Genomic DNA, 25591 nt, shown 5'->3' with positions numbered 1-25591 from the left:
ACCATGGGGGTAAAGCTGTGGCTTCCTTTTAAGGGTCTACTATTGCCCAAGATCTAAGTCAAGCTGAGGCAGTGTTTGCGTGATGTGCTAATTTCTGAGCTCCCTGATGCCTGCACAGTGTTTGTCATGGCTTCGCCACACATAATGTTGTTCTGTTATTGATCTTAATTTGTTCTGTGGCATTTAATAGTTTATGGTGTTACGTGTCACATCCATGAACACTCTTCCTATCACTGGTCCATCTGTAGTGGACCTATATGTGGATGCCTTGCCCTGATGTTAACAGCTGCAATGAACAAGCATTATTACAATTACCCCTGCTCCTACACAATGCTGCATTCTTAAAAGGCCGAAGTTTATGGAGCCAGGTGCAGATAGTGAGGGGTGCATAACAGCAGCACAGAGACAGGCAAATTCTCTGTGCTGACCATGCCCTTAGCTTCTTACAGAGTGGCCTCCTGTTTATGTACTAAAAATGGAGTAGGCCTCAATTGTGTGCCACTATATACTTTCCATCTTGTACAAGTCCCCAGTTTACACAATGGTATGGAACAGGGGCTTAGTGACATCAGACCCTGAATCAGGAGAAAGTTCCTAAATATGTAGCATTCTATTAGTTAATGTTGGTACCTGGTCAAAGGGAGTTTTTTGCTTTATTATCCTCTTGTCTGTTTATTGTGCTGTTACTATGTCTTAATTAATGACAGTTAAGGACTATTTTGTTCTATGTCTGTACAGGTCCTAGCGCAATGGGATCCTGGTCTGTGACTGGGACTATGAGGCAGTGCTGCAATACAAATAATCACATGCTGATCTACAGAAATACTTTTTTTACCGTAGCCATTCCCTCTGGCTTAAGAGATTAGTCACTGAAAATGGAAGTATGTGAACTTGACATCTGCAGTTTAACTCAGTCCCTTCATCTCCTGCAGTGAGTGTGCTTTCTGCTCAATACACACTTAATGGTCCACATGATAGGGTTATGAAGATGGGTCTATGGGAGGGTTTGACTTCCTCTACCATGGGCTGCTATTGCAGGAAGGAGGTTTGCTTGGAAGAGATGAGGTCCATCTGACCAAGAAGGAGAAGAATATCTTCATGTGCTGACTCACCAACCTTATGAGAAGAGCTTAAAACTAAGTTCAGAGGGGGCGGGTGAAAAAAGCCACCAGGTAAAAAAAGGTGACCTTAATAGAGGACTAGATGTTTGGGGAAAAGCAGATGTGGAAAATTGTAGTAGAATTATAGGAGTAACAAAAGGGAAATCCATGGGGGGGTATCTGCTTAACATCTTAGATGTCTATACACAAATGGAAGGAGTAATAATAATGAGGAATAAACAGTAAAATCTGGGAGTTTTAGTACATAAGTCATAATTGAGCTTAACTGGCATCACAGGTACTTGATGGGCTAAATCTTAGGACTTGGTATAGAGGGCTATAGCTTGGTCAGGAAGGACAAGCAGGAAAAAAAAAAAGAGAGGACATATTGCATTGTACACTTGTTCTGAGGTCCAGAAGGAGGTGAGAAGCAGACCAGTTGAAAGTCTCTGAGTAAAGATAAAAGAAGGAAAAAACAGGGGTGATGTCCTGGTAAGGGTCTATTACAGACCACCCAATCAGGAAGAGGAGGGAGATGAGGCATTTCTAGAACAAAAACCAGAAATATTCAAAACACAAATCCTGATGATAATAATGGGGGATTTTACCTACCTAGACAGCTGTTAAGAAAGAAATATGGCAAAAAACAAAATTATCCAGTAAGTTCCTGGAATGTACTGGGGACAATGCTTTGTTTCAGAAAATGGAGGAAGTAACCTGAAGGACAGCCATTTTAGACTTTATTTTGACCAACAGGGAGGAGCTGGTTGTGAAGGTGGAAGGTGATTTGGGTGAAAGTGATTATGAATGATAGATTTCATGATTCTAAGGAAAGGAAGGAGTGAGAATGACAGAGGAAGGACTACAAAAAGCTCACTTCAATATACTCAAAGAATTGGTAGGTAGCCACCCATAAGGAAAATATCTAAGGCATAAAGGAGTTCAGGAAAGCTGGCAATTTCTCATGGAGACAATATTAAAGGCACAACTGCCAATACAAAGGAAAGATAGGAAGAATAGTAAGTTTTTTAATGACCTGAAAATCAAAAAGAAATCCTACTCAATGTGGAAACATGGACGAATTACTAAGGAGGAGTACAAAAGAATAGCATATACATGTAAGGATAAAATCAGAAAGGGTAAGGCACAAAATCAGTTATACATAGAAAGGGACAAATGTAATTGGAATTCTTTTCCCATATTTTTTACTGCAAAGAGTGTCATCACTCTGAATGCTTTAAAGGCAACATAACTTCCAAAATCAAGAGTTGGCTCTACATATGGCCCTACATATGACACCACACTGTGTTAAACACAGTAAAAATTAATGTAGTTGATTTGTCTGGCAGGACATGGAAATTAAGTATAAATTTCAATTCATTGTAAAAGAATATAAAAATCAATATTTGTAATACAGTTCAATAAGGTTTCATCAGGCTTTTTGATCAACCAAATTAAAAAGCAAAGGAAACCAACCAACCACACTCAAGGGTCACTGTGCATTCTCCAAGGCAGTTTCTTCTCTTTCTTTGTTTGGTGCTTTTATTTTATATAAATTCAACCAGGAGCAGATTTTCAGGTAAAACCAATACTGGAAAGTGTGGTAAACTGAGAGAGGGACCGAACCAAAATTCAAAATGATGTTGAGAGAATGAGAAATTCTACACTGGAGCAAATATAGCCACCTGTTGAACTGCTTACATGTATGGGCCCAGATATTGAAATGTATTTAGGTTCCTAAAAGCTACTGATTTCAGTGTGAGTTAGGAGCCTAAATACCTTTGAGACTCTTGTCCATGTAATTACAGTACATACCTGGTCAGCAGCAGATTGTGAGGTATGCTGCAGTCACACTGATGTCATAATAGTGCTTGCATAATCTGAATCTAATCCTGGCCATGACAGACTGAGAGGCCAGCTGCCTGACAGTACAGGAGCCCTTTAGAGAAAGGACTGTAGGAAGTGGTGAAAAAAGACTAAAACATGAATAATCTTGTGAGTGAACTGGAGGTAACAGAGAGAGGTAAGGGTCAGCATTGTATTTTCTAGATCCAGTCTATATTCACACACACATTCAGAAAGCATAGGCATACAGATAGATAAGTTGTAATGTTCTCCATTTGTATGACCAGAACCTCAGCTGCTGTAAATCAGTGTTGCTCTGTTGTCTTCCTTGTAGCTGTGTTGATTTACACCAGTTGAGGACTTGGCCTACAGCCTTTGGACCTGGAAACTTTCCTGAGAATCTCGGTTTCTATTGAATGTTATGGGGGAGGTCTGACTAAGCAAAACTCTTAAAGCATGTGCTTAACTTTAGGTCTCTTTGTTGGCTTAGAGTTAAGCATGTGATTAGATGCTGAATCAGGGTGTAGGTGCCTTAATATGGATTTAGGAGCTTAAGTTTAGGCACCTGGTTTTGAAAATTTGGGCCATAAATAATTATTCTGTATGCTATCAAACCTCATCAATTGATAGTAAAGAGGGAAAGGAAGATTATTTTACATGGGGATCTACTTGAAAGGAGCAAATTTTCTTCATTATGATTCCCCTCAAACACACTGGGTCCTTCAGCACACAAACCTGATCATCAGGAGGAAGGAAGAGGATTTACATGATTCCCAGGTCTTCTTCTCCTCACAGTGTTTGGGCACCTGCAGAATCTTTACTGGATAGTGAATTAAAGAGGCCAGCACTAATTCTACTATTAATGGTAACCAGCCGAATCCTTTTATTGAATTTCAGGTGTTTATAATGAGGTTATTTCGCTCCTGGCGCATATAGCTGACCAAGATAAGAACAGAATTGCCCTCAGGATTGCCTCTATAGCAAAGACCAAGCTGGTTAGTGTTGTGAGAGTTCTACTGGAGAAACTGCAACAGGATGAGGTAGAGCAATTTCATGAAATTAAATCTGCTTTCCATGTGTCCACACCAAATTCTGCCTGACTTCCTGGGGAATGCTATTATTACAGATCAGGCTGATATAATGCTCTATAAAAAGAGCATTGTCCGTTTACACACAGTGGAGTACATGGGTTGTATATAGTAAAAGTACACTATAGGACCTTCAGTAATCTCTTCTAATAATACTTTACCCTTCTTTAGCATCTTCATCCAAAAATCTCAAAGCACTTACCTAATACTAATGAATTAAGACTCTCAGCACCCTTGTGAGAATGGTAAGCATGATCCCCATTTACAGATGATTTGTGTCACAGGGAATTAAGTTACTTGCTCAACACCACTTAGCAAGTTAGTAAAAGAATGTGAATAATACCCAAGTGAACTGACTCTCTGCTCTTATTCCTAGCCAACACTCATGTCATCATAAGAAAGGTCATTGAGATTATAGCACTGAAGGGACCTTATCTATATATTTTCGGGGGGGGGGGTTCTGCAACAAAAAAATAAAAATGATGCGCACAGTATTTTAACATTTCTGCAAATATACAATATAATTGCACCAGTTCAAATTATTTATTTCAAAATCCCTGGCAGCAAGTATGTCTGTATCAATACCGACAACAAAAAGGATTGAGGAAATGTTTTTTGACAAATAGATTCCTTACTATGCATATTAATACAGAACTCTGAGTAACAATTCATTTCAACTCACTACAGAGCCATATTTCTTGCACCCCTCAGCTGCAGTGCAAAGGCTTGGTGGAGTCAGGGGTAATGGAGGAGCTGAGGGAGAGGGAGGTAAATTGCTGGGAAGGAGCCTGGGTGTGAACTTGGAGGGTTGCTGGGTATGGATGGGAAAGGTATGGAACAGTTTTTTTGGGAGGGGTGGGGAGGAATTGTTAGGGAGCTCCCCCCATGCAGACCCTGGCTGACTCCTAACCTCTCCCATTCAGTAAGGCATCTGCCCCTGTCTCCATGTGTTCCGGCACCCTCATGGGACCTTGCACCCCTTGTCCACATGTGTTCCTCCACCCTGACTCAGACCCCCACTCCCCCCATCCCAATGTGGCTCTGTGCCCCACCCAACCACCCCCTGTCCCTGTGTAGCTCTGCACCTCCTCCCACATCACTATGTGGCTCTGAACCTCCCTCCCCCCTGTAACCCTCGGTCTCCACTCCTATTCAGCCCCTGCCCCAGTCTGTTCTCCCCCACTAGTCCTTATGAGCAGAACCCAACTGCTTGTCTTGGCCTCCTAGTACTTTAATTATTTGAATTACTTGATTAATTATGAATCTTTTGGTTTTAAAGAATAAAATTGTTGCCTAATCCAGAGCTACTTGTATTACATAGTGCTTATGTATTCATAAATTATCAGTGACAGTTTTCAATTAAACAAATCCTCCTGACATTTAAAAATGAATGGAAGGAGCTTCTCCCCAGTGGAGCTGTGTGTTCTGGTTGCAGTTTGCAGAAGCCTCCTTTTCAAGCAGCACCCCTGGAATGTTTAGCCAGTCGAGAGATCTGATTGGCTCTGAACATTCCAAAGGGCTTTATGACCTTGGCATGCAGGTTACCTAGATTTAGAGACTCCCAGGAGACAGAGATGGAAAAGACCTATTGGATCATCCAGTCCATTTCCCTGCTAACGCAGGAGCACTCCCAGCGGCCATTTTCAACTGGTTTGGCTAAACTAATTTTAAAAGCCCCTAATGACTGAACTTCCACTATTTTCCTAGGAAGACTATATCCTAACCTTATAGACCTGTCTCACAGGTGAGACATTTTTCCTGTTGTTAAAGTCTAAACTGTATGTCTTTTTTTTAGTTTAATCCCATTACTCCTACTTTTACCTAAATGTATTATACTAAAAAATTCCTCTCCCTCCTTGATGTTCACACGCTTCACATAGTTGTCTGGTATTATCATGTCTCCCTCATAGCCATCCTTTGGCCGCATCTGCCGTAGACAGTTCTTTCAGTCTGTCTTCAGAAGTAGAGGTCTGCTCGGGCCCAGTTTTGAAGCCCAACCTGAACTGGCTCCAAGCCCACTCACCTCACCTTGAGAGGGTTGAATCATTTTCCATCTTGGTCCCAGCCCTTCCCCCCAAACTGGATATTGCCACTGCATCCTGCTCGTGGAGCTGGCTCAGCAGCAACAATGTGCAGCGATGGCTTCATCCTCTGACATTGCCCCCTGTTGTGCCGATCCCATGGGCTATAGGAGGAGAGCCGAGCTGACCTGAGCCCAAGAGAGTCAGTTGTTTTCTCATCCAACCTGAGCCTGATGCCTGTAGTCAGGTCCCATAGGATTTGGGTCAGGTTGCAGGGCTCTATTCAGAAGTCAATTCTGCCACCCCCTGCATTCTTTTTTGCTCTCCCATGAATTACTTCCAGTTTGTTGATCTCTCTGGGAATGTGGTGCTAGAAAATGCAATAATCCAGATGCAGTCACACCTTAGATGAACAGAGAGGAACTGTCATCTTCCTGCTTTGTGCCATGATCCCTGTGTGGAAAAGACCCAACCCACATGGCTCTTTGTGGTAGCCATCACCCCTTGCATATACACATTGACTTGGTTTTTCACTGTCACCCCCAGGGCACTTGTTGCTTCCCACTTTTCTCCCTCCCATTATGTCAGTTACTTCTACCTCCTTTCCAGATGTGCTAGTTTGCAGGTTTCTGAAAGGAATCTTGTTCTCTGCTCAAGTTTTTAATTTTTCTGTGTCCTCTTTATTTTTTTTCTGTCCCAGCTGTTACTGAACTCCCCCATATTTAGTATCATCTGTGAATTTCTACACTGATGGGCCTCATAAAAGACACCTTCAACTGTGCGACTATCAGTGTAGATCTAACTGCTGAGCTAATTTCCCCTAGCAGCTGTTGAGGACTTACTGCGGGAGTTGGGTATTTTGTAATTACACATTTACCAATTCTGTCTGGAGTGGCTAGAGCAAGGGCAAGGGGCTCCTTTTTATTGTTTCATTTCAATAAATGAAACTCGAGAAGGGGGCAGTGAAGGAGGCTTCTTCTGGCTTTTTTCTCTGCAGGAAGATTAAAATATGTCAATTGTTTGGCCGCTTCTGAAGTGCTGCTAATGCGGTGATTGTGGAGGGCATGGCATGTTTGACACCAGTTAAGCCAAGGGATTAGTTGTGTGAGCATGCTGGCTGAGGAGTCAGTGTGGCCTAGTGGATAGGACTCTGGATAATGACTCAGGAGACATGGATTCTCTTCCTGGCCACGGACCGGCTCTGTTCTGATAAGACTTGGGCTAATCATTTCATGTTTGGATTGGAAGCTCTTTAGGGCAGGGGCTTATTCGTCAAATTACTGTGTGGTCATCAAGAAAATTGTTTGTTCTCTTTTCTGGTTTGTCCCCAGCAAAACAGAGTAGCCATCTACTATATCCTGGAGTGTGTGTTACAGCAGGACACCGGGGGCCTAGAGATGAGGCTAGTGAACAAAATTATAAGCCTAGCCTCAGAGCAGATGAGAGAGACTCTGGTAAGTTAGTTCTCCTGAGCTACTAATCAAAGGATCCAAAGCTTTAACTAATAAAAACTCTTCTTTTTTTGGGGGGGGCGGTAAACTATATACTGAAATGAAAATGTATTCTTCTGTTAGAGGCCCACACCTTCCTCCAGACCAAAGCCCAGGTCCTAGACAGCACTTGTGCACATGCATAAGATGGGAAAACTCACATGTGAAAGTTACACATGTGCTTAAGTGCTTTGCAGGATCAGAACCTGAGACACATGATCTCAGACACAGAGACAGGCCTGTGGTTTCTTAATGAGCACGTCTTTCCCAAAGTCTACTAGGGATTTCATTTTTGATACTGATGTTATGTGGGAGGCGCTCTGATACTATAGCGATAAGTGGCAGTATAAAGCCCTAAGACAGACAGAATCTGAGCTATCTCCAAAAGCAGCAGCATTGGATTTAGAATCTAGTTTGGCAGCAGGAAAACCCATGGAAAAATCCTCTCTTGTTCCAAAGGAAGTCAGCCTCCTTTTGGGGGACAGTTTATTCCAGGAAGGCTCTCTGAATATCTTTGAAGCTGCCCAGTCTGTGTCTAACTACCTCCTCAGGGAAGGGCAGGGCAAAATATCACGTGACTCTGGTGATCAGTCATCCACCACAAGGAGCTACTAGTGAATAGTCTAACTAAGCAGCTTGCAAGCAACTCAAAGGCTGAAAATTGTTTAGCCAAACGACTCAATGAATATTTATGACTAATGACTGTATCTGCAGAAAGTTGGGCGAGTTCATTCGGAACTTATGCACAGAAATAAGAACTTGACTCATATAAACAACTCTGGCTAGTGCAACCGGCTTCAGTTACTTCAGTCTTTCTCTTTTTGTGGTCTTTTTTTTCTTAGGAAGCAACAAATGAGGTAAAAGTGGCAGCTAGCAACACGTTAGTGACTCTGGCAAGCTGCTATTTTGATGATGTCATGTATGAGCTGCACTGTCACCTGAAACCACCGAAGCTGCCTGAAGAGTTTATTTTAGTTACACTGGGCAACCTGTCATCAGCCTATGGTATGGTAACTTCCATCTTTTGTTTCAAAGTTATTATCTTTCATTTAAGGACAGGGGATTACTCTCTCTACCTAAAAATGTTGCAGCTAAACTGAGCTCTGCTTGAGTGTGTGCGTGCGTGCGTGTGTGGAGAGACACAGGATTAACTGCTATTGCTAGTTCTGGCTTCCAGATCATGAGCTATGCAGACAGCGGTGCAAGCTCTAACTTCTGCCCCTGACTGAAGTTCCTTAAGGATGGGAATGAGTGGAAGATCAGGTCCAGTGGAGCTCTGCTCCACCCCACTTCCCATCCCGCCCCAATGCTCTCTCCCCTTACCCAGGTCCAGTGGAGCTCTTCTCCACCCCACTTCCCATCCCGCCCCAATGCTCTCTCCCCTTACCCTGGGAGTGAGTTAGGCATCGGGCAGAGCTGTGCACTGGTGCCGGATTCCTCTCTTCAGGGAGAATCCCCCACTGGCTTTCAATGGCTCCTTTAAAGCCAGTCTGCTCTGCTTACACAGCACAAACTGGCCTAGGAGCCCATAGCATCCTGCCCCACAATGTTTCCAAGTGTGTTCTAAGAAGGCGGGGAGCAGCCAATTATCTGTCTTCCTTCTCTTCTGGCCTTTCTCTGCAGCACTTGACTGTATCCCTTTTGTGGAAATGACCCTGAGCACCATGTTCTCCATGCTGGAGTTAGTCAATGACAGCAGGATGAGACAAGCATTTTGCGGTGGTAAGTGCCAGAACTTACGGCAGTGCCCCAAATGGATACTTAGGGGGTTTTGGTACAGATTGGAGTGACTGACCAAGTTTGCAAACACACCCTGAACTGTGCTCCCTGCCCTGGATTGCACCAGGTGCTGCGTTTCTTGGCTCCCGCGGCACTCAGTGAAGTTGAGAGTGCTCCTCACTTTGCAGGAGGAGCTGAGCATTTGTAAGTTCAAGCCCTTTATGACTCATGGATATAATTTAAAATAAACAGACACAAAGGCTGAAGCTGTCCATCTGCCAGCAGTCTCCTGGGGGAGGAGGTGAAGGGAGCAGATTTCAATACTGTACATTTAAAAATCCCATTTCCCACTCCTTCACCCATTCTCTCCTCTTAGTTTCTTTATCATCATTTCCTTTCACACTCTTTCTCTGTAATCTCTTCCTCTCTACTTCTCTCTTCCTTTGCTTTTCAGGTGATGCTCAGTAAGGGGTTAATCCTGTGCCTTTGAGGTAAATGGGAATTTTGCCATCGACTTCATAGACAACAGGATTGGGCCCTAATTCTTCTTAGCAAGGACACTAGATTCACCTACTTTTAGGGCAAAGTGCTCCCCACTACCTTCAAATCCCAGTAAAGCCAATGGCAGTTAGGGGCACCGAACATCTTTCAGACAAACTGTAACTCAGGTTAAATCATACAGTGTTAGAGTTAAATAAACAATAACTGCAGAGGGCACGAATCGTTCAGAGGAGAGCTTGCTGAAATATTTTGATTTTTAATTATATTTTCCATAATTTTTTCCTCAAATTTGAGGAAAAACAAACGTGAAAAATGTCAATGACAAGTCTGATCAGGAAGTGTGCATCCAGTGTTTCTGAGTATCTAAAGAGGTGGCTGAATTTTTTTTGATTTTTGAAAAATATAAATGATTTTTAAACTTTGCAATTTAGAAAGAAAAAAACACTATCAGTAAAGATTTGTAATTTAATTTAAACTGCTTTTTCAAGCAGCTCTAATTAAGAGGTAACAAGGAAGGGAGAAAAAATTGTCTTCAGATGCTGGTAATTGAAAAAAGATTGAGAGATCTGCAAATTAAAAAGCCTTTTGAGAAACAAGACATGGAATGGGGGGAAGAGAAATAGCTCAAAACTGATGCTGGATTTCAGCGTCTAGTCCTGAACTAAGCAGTAGCTGCCACGGAATTGTAGTAAACTTTAGGCCTGGGTGTCTTCACCGATAAAGCAACTTCTCCTCCTTACTAATGTGTCCTTTTCACATTGCCTGTCTTCTCTCCGTCCATGCAGTTCTGGAACAATGGTCAAGGGCAGTACGTCTCTTTTTGGCTAGCTGGGAAAAGTACCCATTCCCCAAAGTGGGCGAATTGCGGCTCTGCAATCATTTTCTTCCCGTCTACTCTCATGTGACCAGCAACTGGCTGACCTGTGAGGAGCTGGAGGTGAGAATTGCTGGTTCTCTAAAACTTTAGCAGAAATTGTAATGTTAAATTCTATGAGTCTGACACTCATTGTGATGATGGCATTTAATGGTAGGTCCTTTTGGATGGAACAGAGTGTCATGTAAAATATCTAAAACCCTAACATTTATAATGTCACCACATCATGGAAATTCTGTCTGTACGCAGTGTACATGGATTCTAGTTTTATGCACCTAACGTTCAGATAAACACGGGATAGTGGCCTAAATTAATTCCTCCATTCAGCCCCAGTGGAGTTCCAGCAGGGATGAGTTGGCCTAGAATGCATACTAATCTGGGGAATATTTTACCTGGTATAGCTGTGAGGTGCATTAGGATATAATCCTGAAACCAACCCGGCGAGTCCTGGTTCTTTACCAGGAAATATTGAGATAGACACAATCTTACAGTGGAACAAGGGAAGGTGCAGTCATTGGAAGTAGAAAAGGTGTGCCCATTGAATGATATTGAATGAATTCGTAGGAACATAAATTCTGTGTCTCATCTATGCAGCTCAAGCAGGCTGTCATCAAAGCCCTTGGTCCCATGATGAGTCTCCTGCTACACAAAGAGGAGTATCAAGGTCAGATATTTGAACAGATGTCATGGCTTCTTGAGCAATATAAGGAGAGCACTGATGTTTTTCACGTCACCAAGGTGAGGTACCACTCCTTAAGGTAACTGTCTATGTGTCTGCATGTATGAACTGCACGAGGAATTTGCTGCCAGTGGGGTTTCCTGGTTTAGACAGTGACTTGTTAGAAAATAAATATCCACACGAGTTCTGGGTTTATACACATGGTGACCCAGGCAACAAGATTTGTAGGTAAATGCCTCTTATGAAAAGCATCCTCTGTTTCCTGGGGAGGATGATAAGGAGATAAAAAATAAAACACCTGCCCCCCTCCCCAACAAGATCCTCCCTCCTTCTGATTTCCCAGTACATCCTGTCAACTCTGCATCTCTCTTTTAGTTCACAAGCTCCTCAGAGCAGGGGCTGCCATATGTTGTCTCTGGTCAGTACCAAGCCAATTGTCAATGGTTGAAAATTAATACTAAGGAGGCTTGAGAGTCATTGCTTTGGATTATGGAACTAGATGAATCTAAAAGCATTGCCTGTCTATTTCATCTCCCGTTCTATGCAGTGCTGTTGTAGCCATGTTGGTTCCAAGATATTAGAGCGCCAAGGTGGGTGAGATAATCTAATTAAAGATATTGTCTCACTCCCCTTGTCTCTCTATTTCATCTGCCCTGAGTACCACATGAGCAAGAAGTAAGGGGCCATATTCTGTCTTCAGTGGGGCTACAGAGTTGTAAATGAACTCACGAGACAGCTGTAACTTCTTGGTAGTGATATTTACTCACCATCTCTGTTGGTTGAAGCTTTCTGGTACAGAGTATGTGGTCACTTTTGGGGTTGAAATACCCATGATTTGGAGGGAACCAACGCATCATGGACTTGTTTGATAGCATCAGGGCACTACAGAACTGCTTCAATATAGTAAAATCTGTAGATGGCATCAGAGACATTGTGGAAGCTTGAAGCAGCAAAGGAGAAAAGTGTTTAGATGCAGGAAGGAATTCGATTTTCACCTTTTTTATCAATAACCTGGCAGAGGACATAAAATCTTCCTTGCTAAATTTGGCAGATGAGATAAAAATTGGGAAGTGGTAAAAAATGGAGAGGACAGATTCAGAGAGATCTAGATCACTTGGTAAACTGGGAGCAAACAAAGATGCATTTAAATATGGCTGAATGTAAATGTGAGCATCTAGGCCCAAAGAATTTAGGCCATACATATCTGATGGGGGATGCTGTCTGGGAAGCAGTGACTCTGAAAAAGATTATGGGGATCATGATGAATAATCAGCTGAACGCGAACTCATGCTGTGGCAAAAAAGCTGAAAAGCATAAAAAGGGGAATCTCGAGGAGGAGTACAGTGGTTATTTTACCTCTAAATCTGGCACTTGTGTGACTTCCATTGGAATACGGTGTCCAGTTCTCGTGCCCACAACTCAAAAAGGGTGTTGATAAATTGGAGAGGAGATTGAGAGAAGAGCCCCCGTGATTAAAGGATTAGAAAACATGCCTTACAGTGGTAGAATCAAGGAACTCAATCTATTTAGTTTAACAAACAGAAAGTAAAAGGGTGCATGACTGGGTTTACCTACCCCACATTGGTTCAACATGGGTTAATTATACTTTATGGGTTAAGGAGGCCATGGCCCCTCATCTCTGCTGGGCATGCTTCAGCTGGAACCAGGATATAAAAGAGAGCCACTCAGCTCAGTCTGGTTGCCGAAGAGAGCAGAGGTGCATTCAGGAGCGGCGCCAGGGTTTTTGGCGCCCTAGGCGCAGGGCCAGCTCTACCCATTTTGCCGCCGGTCCCGTGGCTCCGGTGGACCTGCCACAGGTGTGCCTGTGGATGCTCCACCGGAGCCATGGGACCAGCGGACCCTCCCCAGGCACACCTGTGGGAGGTCCACCAGAGCCGCCTGCCGCCTCCCGGCAAAATGCCGCCCCTCAAATCCTGGCGCCCTAGGCGACTGCCTAGCTCGCCTAAATGGAAGCGCCGGCCCTGGGTGCATTGCAGTCTCTGCAGAGAGACTGCCAGTGCTCCAGAATTCAGAGGCCAGCCAGACTGCGGCTGCAACTGACCCCCAGCCGCCCAATGCCAGAGATGGAGAGACCACAGAATCCCTGAGTGTGAAGTAGCCTAGGTAGAATAAGCACTGATCCAGTTGAGGCCCTGGGCTTTGACTTGGCATGTTTTGGAAGGATTCCCACTGATTTGGTGGCAGATACCACTGCAGCAAGACACGGCCCTGGGCTGGGACCTGTGAAATATGTAGGACCCAATGCAGAAGGGCTGGCCACTAGGCAACACTTCCCTGCAGCAAAAGGAGGTTCTAATGACTCTGGCTACTCGGCCGCACTGCCATACCTAGAAGGGGAGCCCTACAGACTCAGGCTGTTTGGCCGTGGACCCTCACTGAAGGGCTGCTGCGCTGATCCCAACCATTAGGCTATGCTGCCGTAGGAGTCAGGACTGCTGCAGTGACTAGGCAGCTGGGCCGCCCGAGATCTACTTCATTTCCTCCACAACCTGGTACCACTCTGACGGGGTGGACCTATCCTGTGACAGGGTGACTTCATGACAGTCTATAATATCCTACATGAGGTCCTCATGTTTTATAACGGACTCTTCAGTCTAGCAGAGAAAGGTGTAACTTGATCCAATGGCTAGAAACTGAAGCAAGACACATTCAGACTGGAAATGCGGTGTCCATTTTTAATGGTGAGATAATTAACCATTAGAACCATTTACCAAGGGCCGAGGCAGATTCTCCCTCACTGACAGTTTTTATATCGAGAATAGATTGGGTATTTACATCTAACAGAGTTATCTAGGTTCCTCAACCCTCTGATGAGTCATTGAAAATTCTGAAAACACCATTTTTCAGTGAAATGTTCTTGTACAAGGAAGCACATCTCTTTGTTTTCAATAGATTGGGATGTTTTTCTAAAAGCTCAGCTCTGGGAATTATTCTGGGCAAGGTCTGTGGCCTGTGTTATACCGGAGGTCAGACTAGATGATGGCAATAATTCCGGCCTTGGAATCTACGAATCCCCTGAATCTGCTTCAGTCACTACATATTGCTCCTGTGTGTGCCACCATCTGACTTTCATCCTCTCTTGCAGAGTCTGAGCCAGCTCTTGGAGGTCTCGGGTGAATATAAGATCCCTCTCCCTAAGAGGAAGTTTCAAGCCATCTGCAGTGCTCTGCACAACCAGGTGAGGGTGGTTTGCTTGGATCCCTTGAGCTTAGGCACAGCAGATCTGCTGTGCAGATTAACAATCCAAATCTATGGAATGATAGTGCAGAGCCTGGGGACCGCCTCATGCCTTACTGATTTCTGCAGGGTCAAGAGCAAGCAGGTAGTGGTCTCATTTTCTTAGCTAATATCCAGATCAGTTTGTAAAGCAATTTCACCATAAGCCGATTATCGGGGGAGTCAGAGTTGCACAGTAAACACTGTGGCTGTGTCTTGATTCGATGAGCTCTGCTGCTCAAAACACTTCAGCTTCTCTCATCTAATGTATTGGGCATTGTGTTTGATTCTTGCTGTGCATTCAGTACCATCCACCTGGGGTTCAGACCTCTAGTTGGACAAGTAGGAAGTGGAAGCTTAGAAATTAATTGAACATTTTCTTTTCAATTGCTTCTGATTAGTTTTTCTTTGACCATTTCCCTTCTTCCCACAGCTCTGTTCTCAAGCTAAGCCGCTCAGCATGGAAAATCACACAGAGCTGGTCTATTGTATAGTTCAGCTAGGTAAGGGAAAGAGAGACTGAGTTACACAGTAGTTTCCTTGTAACTTCCTTACCTTTGTAAGGTCTGGTAAGAATAAGAGTTCTGTTGTCAGTGAGGACGTGATTTCTTGCCTTGCAGCCCGTTCTTCTCCTGATGATCTGATAGCCTTTCTGCACTCGCAGCTGGAGATTGAGAATGAGGCTGTTTGTGTGGCATCTCTGAATCTGCTCAGAGCTATTGTTAGTGCTGACTGTAAGTAACACAGGAGCAACTGTGCCAGCTGCCCTCTTGGCCGACATGCTGAGGGTTGAGTTGGGGACGTCCAGGGCAGGGCCGGCTTCAGGAAGTGCAGGGCCTGATTTGTGGGGCTTGTACTCACCGGGCGGTGCCCTGAGACTTCGGCTGCACTTCAGCGGCGGGTCCCTCACTTGCTCCGAGTCTTCGGTGGAACTTCAGCAGCGGGTCCTTCACGTGCTGCCGAAGACCCGGAGCGAGTGAAGGATTCACCGCCAAAGTGCCGCCGAACACCCAAAGCGAGTGAAGGACCTGCCGTCAAAGTGCCGCCGAAGACCCAGAGCACCACCGAGTGAGTAAAAATTAAAAAGGCCACTGAGCGCGGGGTCCTGTTATGTGCGAGGCCCTCTCAGGCACGGAGAATCGGCCTAAAGCCAGCCCTGATCCAGAGCTAAAAGCATGAGCTACTATAGATTGAGTTAAAGAACCAAGGCTTTGTAGGCACAGCAGAGCTGTAACAGACTCATCGCCTCTGCAAATGGGGCACAGAATCTCTATAACACACAGTCACCAGTGGTCTGGATATCCACTAAAGGATCAAATGCTGCCCTAAGTTACCCCCCTATGGCCACATAGAAATCAACAGGTTCAACTAAGTGCTGAATGTAGCCCAAGATATTTTTCAACTTCAGATACAGAAGTTGCCTTGGGGCTAATGCACATTAACAATAATCAAAAATAAAATAATACCCCTGACTCGATAATCGTCAGTATTAGACACTATAGACTAGACTCTGAGTTCTGTTATACTGTGTTAAACACAGATTGACCTCAATCTAATTCTTTTATACTATTTCCATCATGGCAGTATGATGGCACTATTTATAGAAATGGAATTACTTTAGATTTACACTACTGTAACTGAGGCCAGAGTCTGGTCCTATGTTTTCCCCATTGATTCTGTGTATGAGAGAAGCTTGGGACTATTCTTAAATAGGGCCTTTTGAAATCCAGGATTCATTCCAATGTGGAAAGTGAGTGTGTGGAACAAAGAAGTACTGTACATCTCTCCTTATCTTTCAGTGCCCGAGACAAGACTGAAAAAGTTTCTGATTGTGAAGGCAGTGAAATCTACTTTCAGTGATCAGAATGCTACGGTAAGATTGTGTGTGGAGCAGTGAAATATTTCAATTTTTTTCAATGATATGGGATGAATGGACATCTGGGTGGAGCTTTCATTCAGATCCAGAGGAGAGACTGCAGACTAGAGAAGGCATGTCATTCTCCTGACTGTGTTAAATGGATCCATGTTTATAAGCCAAGGAGATCAAATCAAAAGCATAAGGACTCTCATATCGTATCTCCTATTTCAGGCAGAAGGGATAACAATAACTCATGTGTGTCATCTCTACCCTTGCAGGTGAGGAAGGCAGTTCTTCATTTCATCAGGACGCTGCTCAGCTCAGAAAGTGTGGAGAACTGTGCAGCATGGGATATGGTAGCACATGTTTTCAGGGAGTTCAGTGTGTCCATCAGCAAACTGGTAAGGAGAGTTCTTAACACTTAGGACTCGGTCCTACCATTCTTGCATGCTGACTGCTCCCCTTGCCTTCAGTGGGAGTTTTGACTTAAGGACAGCTGGACTGAATGATTAGAGCCAGAATCTGATCAGTTATATTAGTGTAAAGTCAAGGTAACTCCACTGACTTTAGTGGCGTTACTCTGGATTTATACTAGTGTAACAGATCAGACTCTCACACTGGGTATTTACATCTAACAGAGTTATCTAGGTTCCTCAACCCTCTGATGAGTCATTGAAAATTCTGAAAACACCATTTTTCAGTGAAATGTTCTTGTACAAGGAAGCACATCTCTTTGTTTTCAATAGACTCTCCAGAGAACATAATGACGCCCAATTCTGTGGCTGTTGAAGCAAACATAAACTATCAGCAAAACACCGAGGTTATGCAGGCTGCATCACAGACTGTCAAGAGCCTGGGAAAGCTTGCTGCATATTTCCCTCACTACATGCTCTAATCTACATGTACTAGATTTAAAATATCTTCAATCCGTATTTCTGTCCATGGACACAGCCAGGGGCTCCAGACACTTTGTGCTCCATGAGTGGATCCATGATCTGTATTAACATAAACAGTCCAACTTTACAGTAAGTTGTTGAAGATCTTAGCTCTGCCTGGCCTCTTTTCTACAAAGTTGGAGCTTGTGGCAATACTCTCCAAGGGCCCCTCTCTCTCTCTCACACACACACCCACCCACCCCTTAAGGAAGGCTGCTTTTTCTTCTCGAGCCAGTTTTGCTCTCCTTTACATTGAAATCAGTAGAGTCAATCAATATTTAGTCCGGTGTAAGTAAGAGCAGAATTAGGCCAGTTGATAGAATCACACTCACTACATACGAAATGACCAAGCTGGTTGGGGCATCAGAAAAAACAGAGTGGATCCCCCATATTGATTTCCACAGGGCGGAGTCTGAATGTTTTTCCTCAGAGATAAAAAGATGAAACAGTTTTTTCAAATTTAAAGAAAATTAACCCTGTTGGGGAAACTCTTTTGTGTTCAGTGAATCATTCCCTTCACTTTAGGGTTTTCCTAAGCCTGGGATCTGACCCACCAGTTAGGTGTTTCCATTATTCTCTTCCCTTCCAGTGCAATATAAAAGCAGGCGTAGGTCAATGTTCAAGATGGCTTTGTAAGAGAAGGACACTGATTCTCTAGCCAGTGTCTTGCTACTAGCTAATAAGTTCTATAGAGCTGTCTCACAGCAGGGTACCACACTTCTCACCCAGGCTATTCCGGAAGAAAACACTATCCAAACCCTGTGCACTGACATCCTGCAATGTCTGGACACCTCAGTCACTGGAATGACCCAAGTAAGTGACCTGTTGCTACTGCTTCTTGAAATAGGGACGTTCTTCCTTACCTTCCTTGTACCTCCCCACAAGGAAGCTTTTGCACAGTCAGCATAATGGAGGAACAGCATGTCAAATTCATGTCAGGGATGTGACCCCTTCATCACGGAGTAAGTGGTTCACATTAGAGAAAAGATTGAAAGCAACTGAACTGGAAGGAATCATGTTGCAGAGATCTTCTCTTCATTCTTTCCACTGTCTGAGTGCAACTGCCCCTTAGGTCCCCCATGAATACTTCTGACATTTAGATTTGGTGATCCTGGATTTGAACAGATGCTGGGGCTGGGACTGTGCCTTCTATAGGTCTGTAAAGTTCTGGGTGAGTTGATGGTGCCATCTAAATAGCTCCATAATGCTCTAATGCAGGGAAAGAGGATTCATCTCTGGGTGAGAGCCAAATTGCTCACCAAAGAAGGCAGAGTATTTAAAAGACAGAGTGAGGGGGCCCCGGACAGGTGGAGTGAGATGATGGGGAGAGAGAGAGATGAGGTGATAGGTAAGGGACAGGTCAGTGATGAATAAAAGGAGAAGCTACATGAGAGGGAGGGATTCCGACAGCAGGATACTGGAGGTGGGGGAATGGAAATAGCTGCGTACTGAACAGTCTCGCTCTTCTCTGCAGGTGTTATGGCCAAGGCTTCTGGAATATGTGGTGCCAGCTCAGTACACTGGTACTTTGAAGCCTCTCTGCAGATGCCTTAGGGAGCTGGCTGAGAAAAAGCAGCAGGAAGGAGAAGAAGCTGCTTGCCTCGACTACGGTGGATCAGGTTTATAACAGAAACTCTTTCATTTATTCTCCCCAGGCACACTATGCAATGAACAGGTTCAGTCTGCTCCAGTTTTCTCCTCTGCAATGAGAAGGCTAAAATGAGGGATGGTCTTGTGATTACAACATGGCCATGGGAGGGAGCTAGGAAATGTGGGTTCCTGTTCCCAGCTTGCCACAAAAATTCTGACATGACCTTGGGGAAATCACCTGATCTTTCTCTCAGCTTCCCCACTTGTGAAATGAAGGAGTAATTAATGCCAACCTCATAGAGGTGCTGTGAGGCGGAATTCATTCATGTCTGTAAAGCATTTTGAGAAGCTCAGACTGAAAGCACTATGGAAATGCAAATTATGATCAGCTGCATTCAACATTGGTGGACACGTTGGAAATGGCTAGGTGAATAACATAAGCAGGACTTTCTGAAAGTCTGACAGAATTCATGATATTCTCTTTCTTTCCCTAGTGAATTTCCCTACACCCCAGGGGCTGCTGGCACGACTCCTGGTGAGTAGACCATGAGACTAGGTTTTCTGCAGAATGTGAAGTGGGACAGTTAACTATAAAAATGGGTTTTCTAGCTAGATGCTTGTAGACAGGCTGAGGAATGTGTATGATTGGATCTCTCTGCTCTGCCCTCTCCTGAGACACATTGTTCTGCATCCTCGTACTAGCTAGAATGCTTTCTTCTTCAGGAAGGCACTGCAGTAACAATGACTCTATTGTATGGTCTCCACAATGAGAGAGTCTGAACTATTCCCTCCTTCGGGAACAAACTGGTATTGTGCTGACCAAACTGAGCCTGTTCTTTCTCTCTCACTGACAGGTAGTAGCCTCATCCCCTTATGCAGGAGAAGGACACGGATGTGCTGCCTTGCAGTTATTACAAGCCCTGCACCAAAATATCCATGCAGCAGTGGGTGAGATGTGGGTAGTAAAGATCCCATCTCTGCTGCAGTACATTGAAGGTAAAGTGCTAGTTAGGAGGAGTGCGGTCCATGGAGCATAGAAGGGAAGCCAGAAAATGCAGCTTCGTATCGACACGTGTTGTGCCATTCCTGTTGCAGTATGTGGGAACAGTGGGGAATTGAAATTGGGCTTCTAGGCCCTCACTTTTCCTTCATCTGGATAACTGTGAACCACTGGGGTAAATCTAGAGTTAAACCACTGAAGCCAATTCAATCCGGGCAGAATCAGGCCAGGAAGGTTTCAGCTGAATGGAAATTTTACAGCAGTTCCCCCCACACCTTTGCTAGGTTAATGTTTGGGAAGGTGAATTATGCGTGAAGCTGGAGGTTAGTGAAATATTTTGGGGTTCCATATATAGTCTGATTTTGCAAACTGAAGGTTTCTGAAAATTAAACCCCATGTTTACTTTCAAGGGTGATTCAATTAAAAAACCCAGAGTTTTTCTTTCTGTAAGGAAACCTGAGCCATAAAAGCTAGGTTGGCCAAGTGAGTGCCCATGTAGACTCTAGGTATTGTGGGCCTAATAATGTCTTTCAGCAATTTTACGGTGGTATGAATCTATTGACCTCCTCAGTCAGTGTAGGCTGCGTCTACACTATGGGGTTATGCCAGCAGAGCGCCAATGACGTGGCTGTGCCATTGTAGTCTCTGTGAAGTATGACAGACCCTATGTGGAGCACAAACCGGATATGTTTCTGGTGAAGGTCGCACCCCACAATGTTCAAGTGGGTTTGATAGTCAAAAAAAGATTTTAAAAATGAGCTGTATCTTCCCTAGTGGTTGTTGCTGTACAGATTCCCCAGTACTGCCTTGTGCCAACATTAAAGAAGGGTAGGTTAGAGCTGGACATTCAAAAACAGGGCCAGATTCTCAGCTGATGTAAATCAGTATCATTCCATTGACTTCAGTGAAGCTCCACCGATTTACATCAAGTTAGGATCAAGTCCAGAATCTCTTATTATGCAGGAAAAGTTTGTATTCCCATTAAACCCAGTCTTCTGATGTGTTGAACAGTTTTCTGAGATGCTCAGTACCCTCAGCTCCCATTAAAGTCAAAAGGAATTGGGAGTGCTCAGCATCTCACTCCTGGTGGGTTGACTGACCCTGAATAAAAATGCCAGCAGGGTACATAACATGATACTTTCTGTTGGTCCAGCAAAGTATGTTGGCGTAGGTCCCATTTAGCCTTGAAAGCACAGGTATGTTACAGTTTGGCAGAGCAGGGGTTTTCGAAGGACTGATTGCAAAGGAGATTCCTGGGACGACAACTCTTGCTAACTGAGCTGACATTATTGTTTTGCCTCCTGCTTCATAGGAAACACGGAGAATTCCCTGGACCATGCGCGGTGGGAGCACATGCTGCTTCAGGTACAAGATGGCTTTCAGCTGTATTGTCACAGCCCTCCCTCCCCCCTCCAAATGTATCAGCTGGGGAAAATATTAATGATAAACTATTCATTATAAGCAGAGCTGGTCAAACCATTTCATTTTGCTCAGTGAAAACTGGCCTTTTTATTTTCATGGGACATTATCAATTTTTTGTTTTTTTACACAAAACAAAACAACCCAACCCAGCCGGAAAATGTTCAGTTTTTTTAAAGTGAAGTTGATTTAGGGTATTTTTTTTCATTTGCTATCCTGTTTGTCTCCTGCCCCCTGCTCCCCCCTCCCCCCGCCCTGGCTTTTTCAGTCACAAAGTGGAAGAGGGGAGGAAAGGCCTGGGGACGAGGGATAAAGGGAAGGAAAGGGGGAAAACAAAGAACTGAATAATGGTCATTTTTGATTTTGAAAAGCAAAATATTTTTGTTTCTTTCACTTTTCATGTGTGTGTTGAAAAATCAAGAAAACAAAAAAATCCCACTTGTTTTGTGAAATGGACTTACCATTGTTCAACCTGCTCTAGTTATAAATAACTCTGTGTTACCACTGGGAACAACACAAAACGTAACCAGAAAACCAGCATGCTCATGGTGCTAATGCACCACTGGGGGACATCGAAAGGATTCTTTTTGCCACTCAAAAGAAAATTTGCTATGAGAAACCCCAAAAGGAAGAGACAAGACAGGGTTTGGTGACTGTATCTCAGGGAGAAGCCTTTCTGCTCAGAAAGAGCTCTTTGCAGCCTCGTGTAAATCCAGACAAGGAACATTTTGATGGCGAGTGCTGAAAATGAAAGGAATGGACCTAGTGAGAAATACGCCCCAGAAGGTTTGCAGTTCCATTTGGGGTTGGATTACACTCTAGAGTTCCCCATTGCAGATCCAGCCTCCTTTCAAATTCTTTCAGCTAAAAAATCAAATAAGATTGGGTTTTCTTGTGAGGTTTCTGAGATTTCCTGGCTGCTGTTCAAAATTTGGGCCTGAAACAGCAAATGCTGAGTTACTAACCTCTGGCCGACTTCAATGGGAGTTGAGGGTGTGACTCCTGGTCCTTTGGGTGCCCAGTGAGTTAAGCCACAGAATTGGGGAGGGATAGCTCAGTGGTTTAAGCATTGACCTACTAAACCCAGGGTTGTGAGTTCAATCCTTGAGGGAGGCCACTTAGGGAGTTGGGGCAAAAATTGGTCCTGCTAGTGAAGGCAGGGGGCTGGACTCAATGACCTTTCAAGGTCCCTTCCAGTTCTAGGAGATTGGTATATCTCCAATTATTACCTATTTATTACCTTTTATTCCCAGGATTCCCTGGATCTGATCTCTATATAATCAAAGGGTGTCATGTAAAGCCTTTACTGGATACCTGTGCCACATGGCTCATCATATTCATTGCACAGTGACTGGATGGATAATATATAAGGTGTTATGGTTCCATACTGAAATTGATGCTTTTAAGGTCTATGAGTTAGGGGGCTGGTCACCAGAAAGTGATAAACAAGTTTCTTTCAGGCAGGAGACGCTTATCTGCCTGTGAGTAATTATTCACAGTGGATGCTAATCAATAGAGGAAAATTCTAATCAAGTGATTGTGAAGTCTCCAGAGGAGATTTGATACAAGAAAAACAAGCAAACAGTAGGGGGTACCCTGTTTTCAAATGAAGACAATGGATGCGTGGAACTATATCTGGAGGTCCAGAGGTACCCGGCACCAGGAATCCTTCACCTATTGGACGAACTGCCAGCTGGCTTGTCTTATGAATGGAGGATCACCTGTTGGTCTGGGTGTTTCATGCGGGAGAGAGATTTGGGGAGCTATCCTTTGTGAGACAGGGAATGTTTGGTTATCTAAGTTCAAGCTCTAGAAGTGTTTTAGGATTTTATTTTTACATAACCATTTGTTTACATTTATTTTACTTGCTGCTTCTCAACTCTCTGATCTTTGTCACTTGAACGCTGCTTGTTTTCACTATAAATGTATCTAAGTGTGTTAAATGGAGCGGTGACGCTGAGGTGAAACTGGTAAGGTGGTGTGTAGCAAACTTATGAATTCTGTGAGTGTCCAGTGGAACAGGGGCTGGATGTTGTGGGACCACAGAGAGGGCTCGGCGGTTGGACTGTACCAATTGCTTATCTGGAGGAGGATAGTGGAACCTGAATGGGGTGAGAAGAGGGTGCTTGTATTTCCTGTGGCTGGTAGAGCACAGAGAAGTCTTCCTCATGCTAAGGGCAGGTGGTAGTGAGGTACCTCACAACCCTGGGGACCCTTGGGAGGTGGCATAAAGGGTTCATAGCACTTGAGAGAAAGTTCCTGGTCCTTCATAGTCCAGGGCCCTTTGTTCAAAGTTTACTAGGCCCATCCTCCATCCACTATAAAATCACTCCTCAATGGTCAGATTTCTTGGCTCCATCTCATTCTCCAATTCACTGTTCATCTGGGTTTGGGGACTGAGAGGAATCATCAGACAAAGGTTAAAGAACAACAGCAGAGGAAGTCTGGGTTGTCGATGTTTATAGTTCTCAATAGGGAAGTAACCTTCCCATGACACCTGAATATTGGAAAGTTTACAAGAGAGAACAAGGAAGAAAAAAAACACCGAACAAATAAACAAACCCCACAACAACCCCCAAATTCTTGCAATTAACCATCTGCTATAACTCTTCTTTTACACTCAGTTCCTAAGAACATCTCTGGCGATGATAGACGACAGTGCCTGGAGCAGCCAGATAAGCCTTGAGTTGAACCAGCAGATGGCCAGCTATACCAGCCCCTCCCATGAGAAGGTTTGTTCTCTGTTAAGGCTTAGTTTCTAGTTAATTTCCTTGAAATTCTGATTGGGGGGCTGCATAAGGCTTCTCTCAAGGCTTCATTACCTTATATTTTATTCTGCATATAAAATTTGTTTTTACTTGTTCCCTGCTCTCTTGCCCCCCTGCCCTTCCAATATTTGCTTGGACAGGCTGCTTGTCTGTGCTGCATTGTTGGTTCTCTGGCTGGGCTAGATGATGGGATGTTTCTGCAGTATGGGTGCTTGGACTTGGCTATCTTGTTCTTTCCTGAGTGTTGCTGAGCTGGGTCTGTACTGACTGGCACGTTCTGTTACTGGTATCTCAGTGCCGGTCTCTTTCTTTCAGAGTTTCCTGTATAAGGCGCTAGGAACGTCCTTAGCAGTTTGTCAGGACCTGGTCCACGTTAAATCGCAGCTTCATAAATTTTTGACAGCAACAGATTATATGGAAGCCCCTGAGAGACAGGTGAGGACTCTGTCCTTCTCTCCACTTTACCAAGTAATCCCTGAATGCTCCCTGTGGGGCTCAGCGCTGAGCTGGCCTGGGACAGATGCCATTTCGCTTCATATCCTCTTCATTGCTGTTCCACTCAGCCCCCGCTGCCCATGGGTCTGACGCCTGACTGGCGCTTTATACCGCTTCAGCTGAAAGGAAGGGACTCGTGGGTTAGATCCTAACCAGTATTTTTCTTGGGTGACAGGGAGTCATTTCCATCTTCACATTCTCTGCTGAGAGCCACTTGGACCTCACCCTGAACGCACTTCAGGAGTTTGGGGCTGCAATGAACAAGGTTACGATTCCTGGGTTCATCAGCCGCCTGAAGGTAAAGGAGCCAGGGGCTTCTCTCCAACTTCCTCTCCCTCTAAAGCAGGGGCAGCAGCCCCGGGGTAGTGTCAGTTCTGCTCAGCTCGCATTGTCCCCCAGCGTGTGCGTTCTACGTGACGCCTGCAGTTAAGCAGAGAGGAGCACAGTCTGGAGCTGCGGTTCTCTCAAATGATTTTTATCATCTGATGTCTCATGGCTTGAGCGCCTCCCATGCACAATGTGTGGGAACTACCTCAGTGGCTTGCATGGAAAAGCATTTAAGGTATTTTTAGCGTTTTTTTTTTAATCCAAGTTAGTGGCTGGAAATGAGGAGGTGTTGCAAGCAACATGTGGCCAACCAACCTGCTTTAGGTAGACCACCAGTGGTCTATGGATGACAATTATGGAACCTGTGATTTAGAGCAGTGGTTCTCAACCTGTCCAGATTAGTGTACTGCTTTCAGGAGTCTGATTTGTCCCCAAATTTCACCTCACTTAAAAACTACTTGCTTACAAAATCAGGCATAAAATTATTAAAGTGTCATAGCACATTATTACTGAAAATTGCTTATTTTCTCATTTTTACCATATAATTATAAAATAAATCAACTGGAATATAAATATTGTACTTGCATTCTTTGTAGTCTGCTGTAAAACTGGGCAAATAGCTAGATGAGTTGATAAACCCCCTGG

The 25591-nt window shown here is 44.2% G+C and overlaps 1 protein-coding gene across 1 annotated transcript; it reads left to right on the top strand.

The window, feature by feature from the left end:
* The first annotated feature begins 2987 nt into the window (after positions 1–2987).
* On the top strand, positions 2988–24453 carry LOC120394726 (maestro heat-like repeat-containing protein family member 2B). Its single transcript, XM_039518929.1, has 17 exons — positions 2988–3123; positions 3843–3985; positions 8387–8549; positions 9168–9266; positions 10550–10701; positions 11233–11376; positions 14424–14516; positions 14988–15057; positions 15175–15288; positions 16354–16427; positions 16691–16813; positions 18822–18966; positions 19432–19472; positions 19792–19933; positions 21250–21302; positions 23981–24023; positions 24440–24453. The coding sequence occupies exons 1-17, from the start codon at positions 3084–3086 to the stop codon at positions 24451–24453; spliced, it is 1653 nt and encodes a 550-aa protein (XP_039374863.1). The 5' UTR covers positions 2988–3083.
* The last annotated feature ends 1138 nt before the right edge of the window (positions 24454–25591 follow it).

Source organism: Mauremys reevesii, unplaced genomic scaffold (assembly GCF_016161935.1).
Source record: "Mauremys reevesii isolate NIE-2019 unplaced genomic scaffold, ASM1616193v1 Contig76, whole genome shotgun sequence".
Classification (NCBI taxonomy): domain Eukaryota; kingdom Metazoa; phylum Chordata; order Testudines; family Geoemydidae; genus Mauremys; species Mauremys reevesii.
Note: the sequence above shows the minus strand (reverse complement) of the source record. Positions and strands in the feature narration are given on the sequence as shown.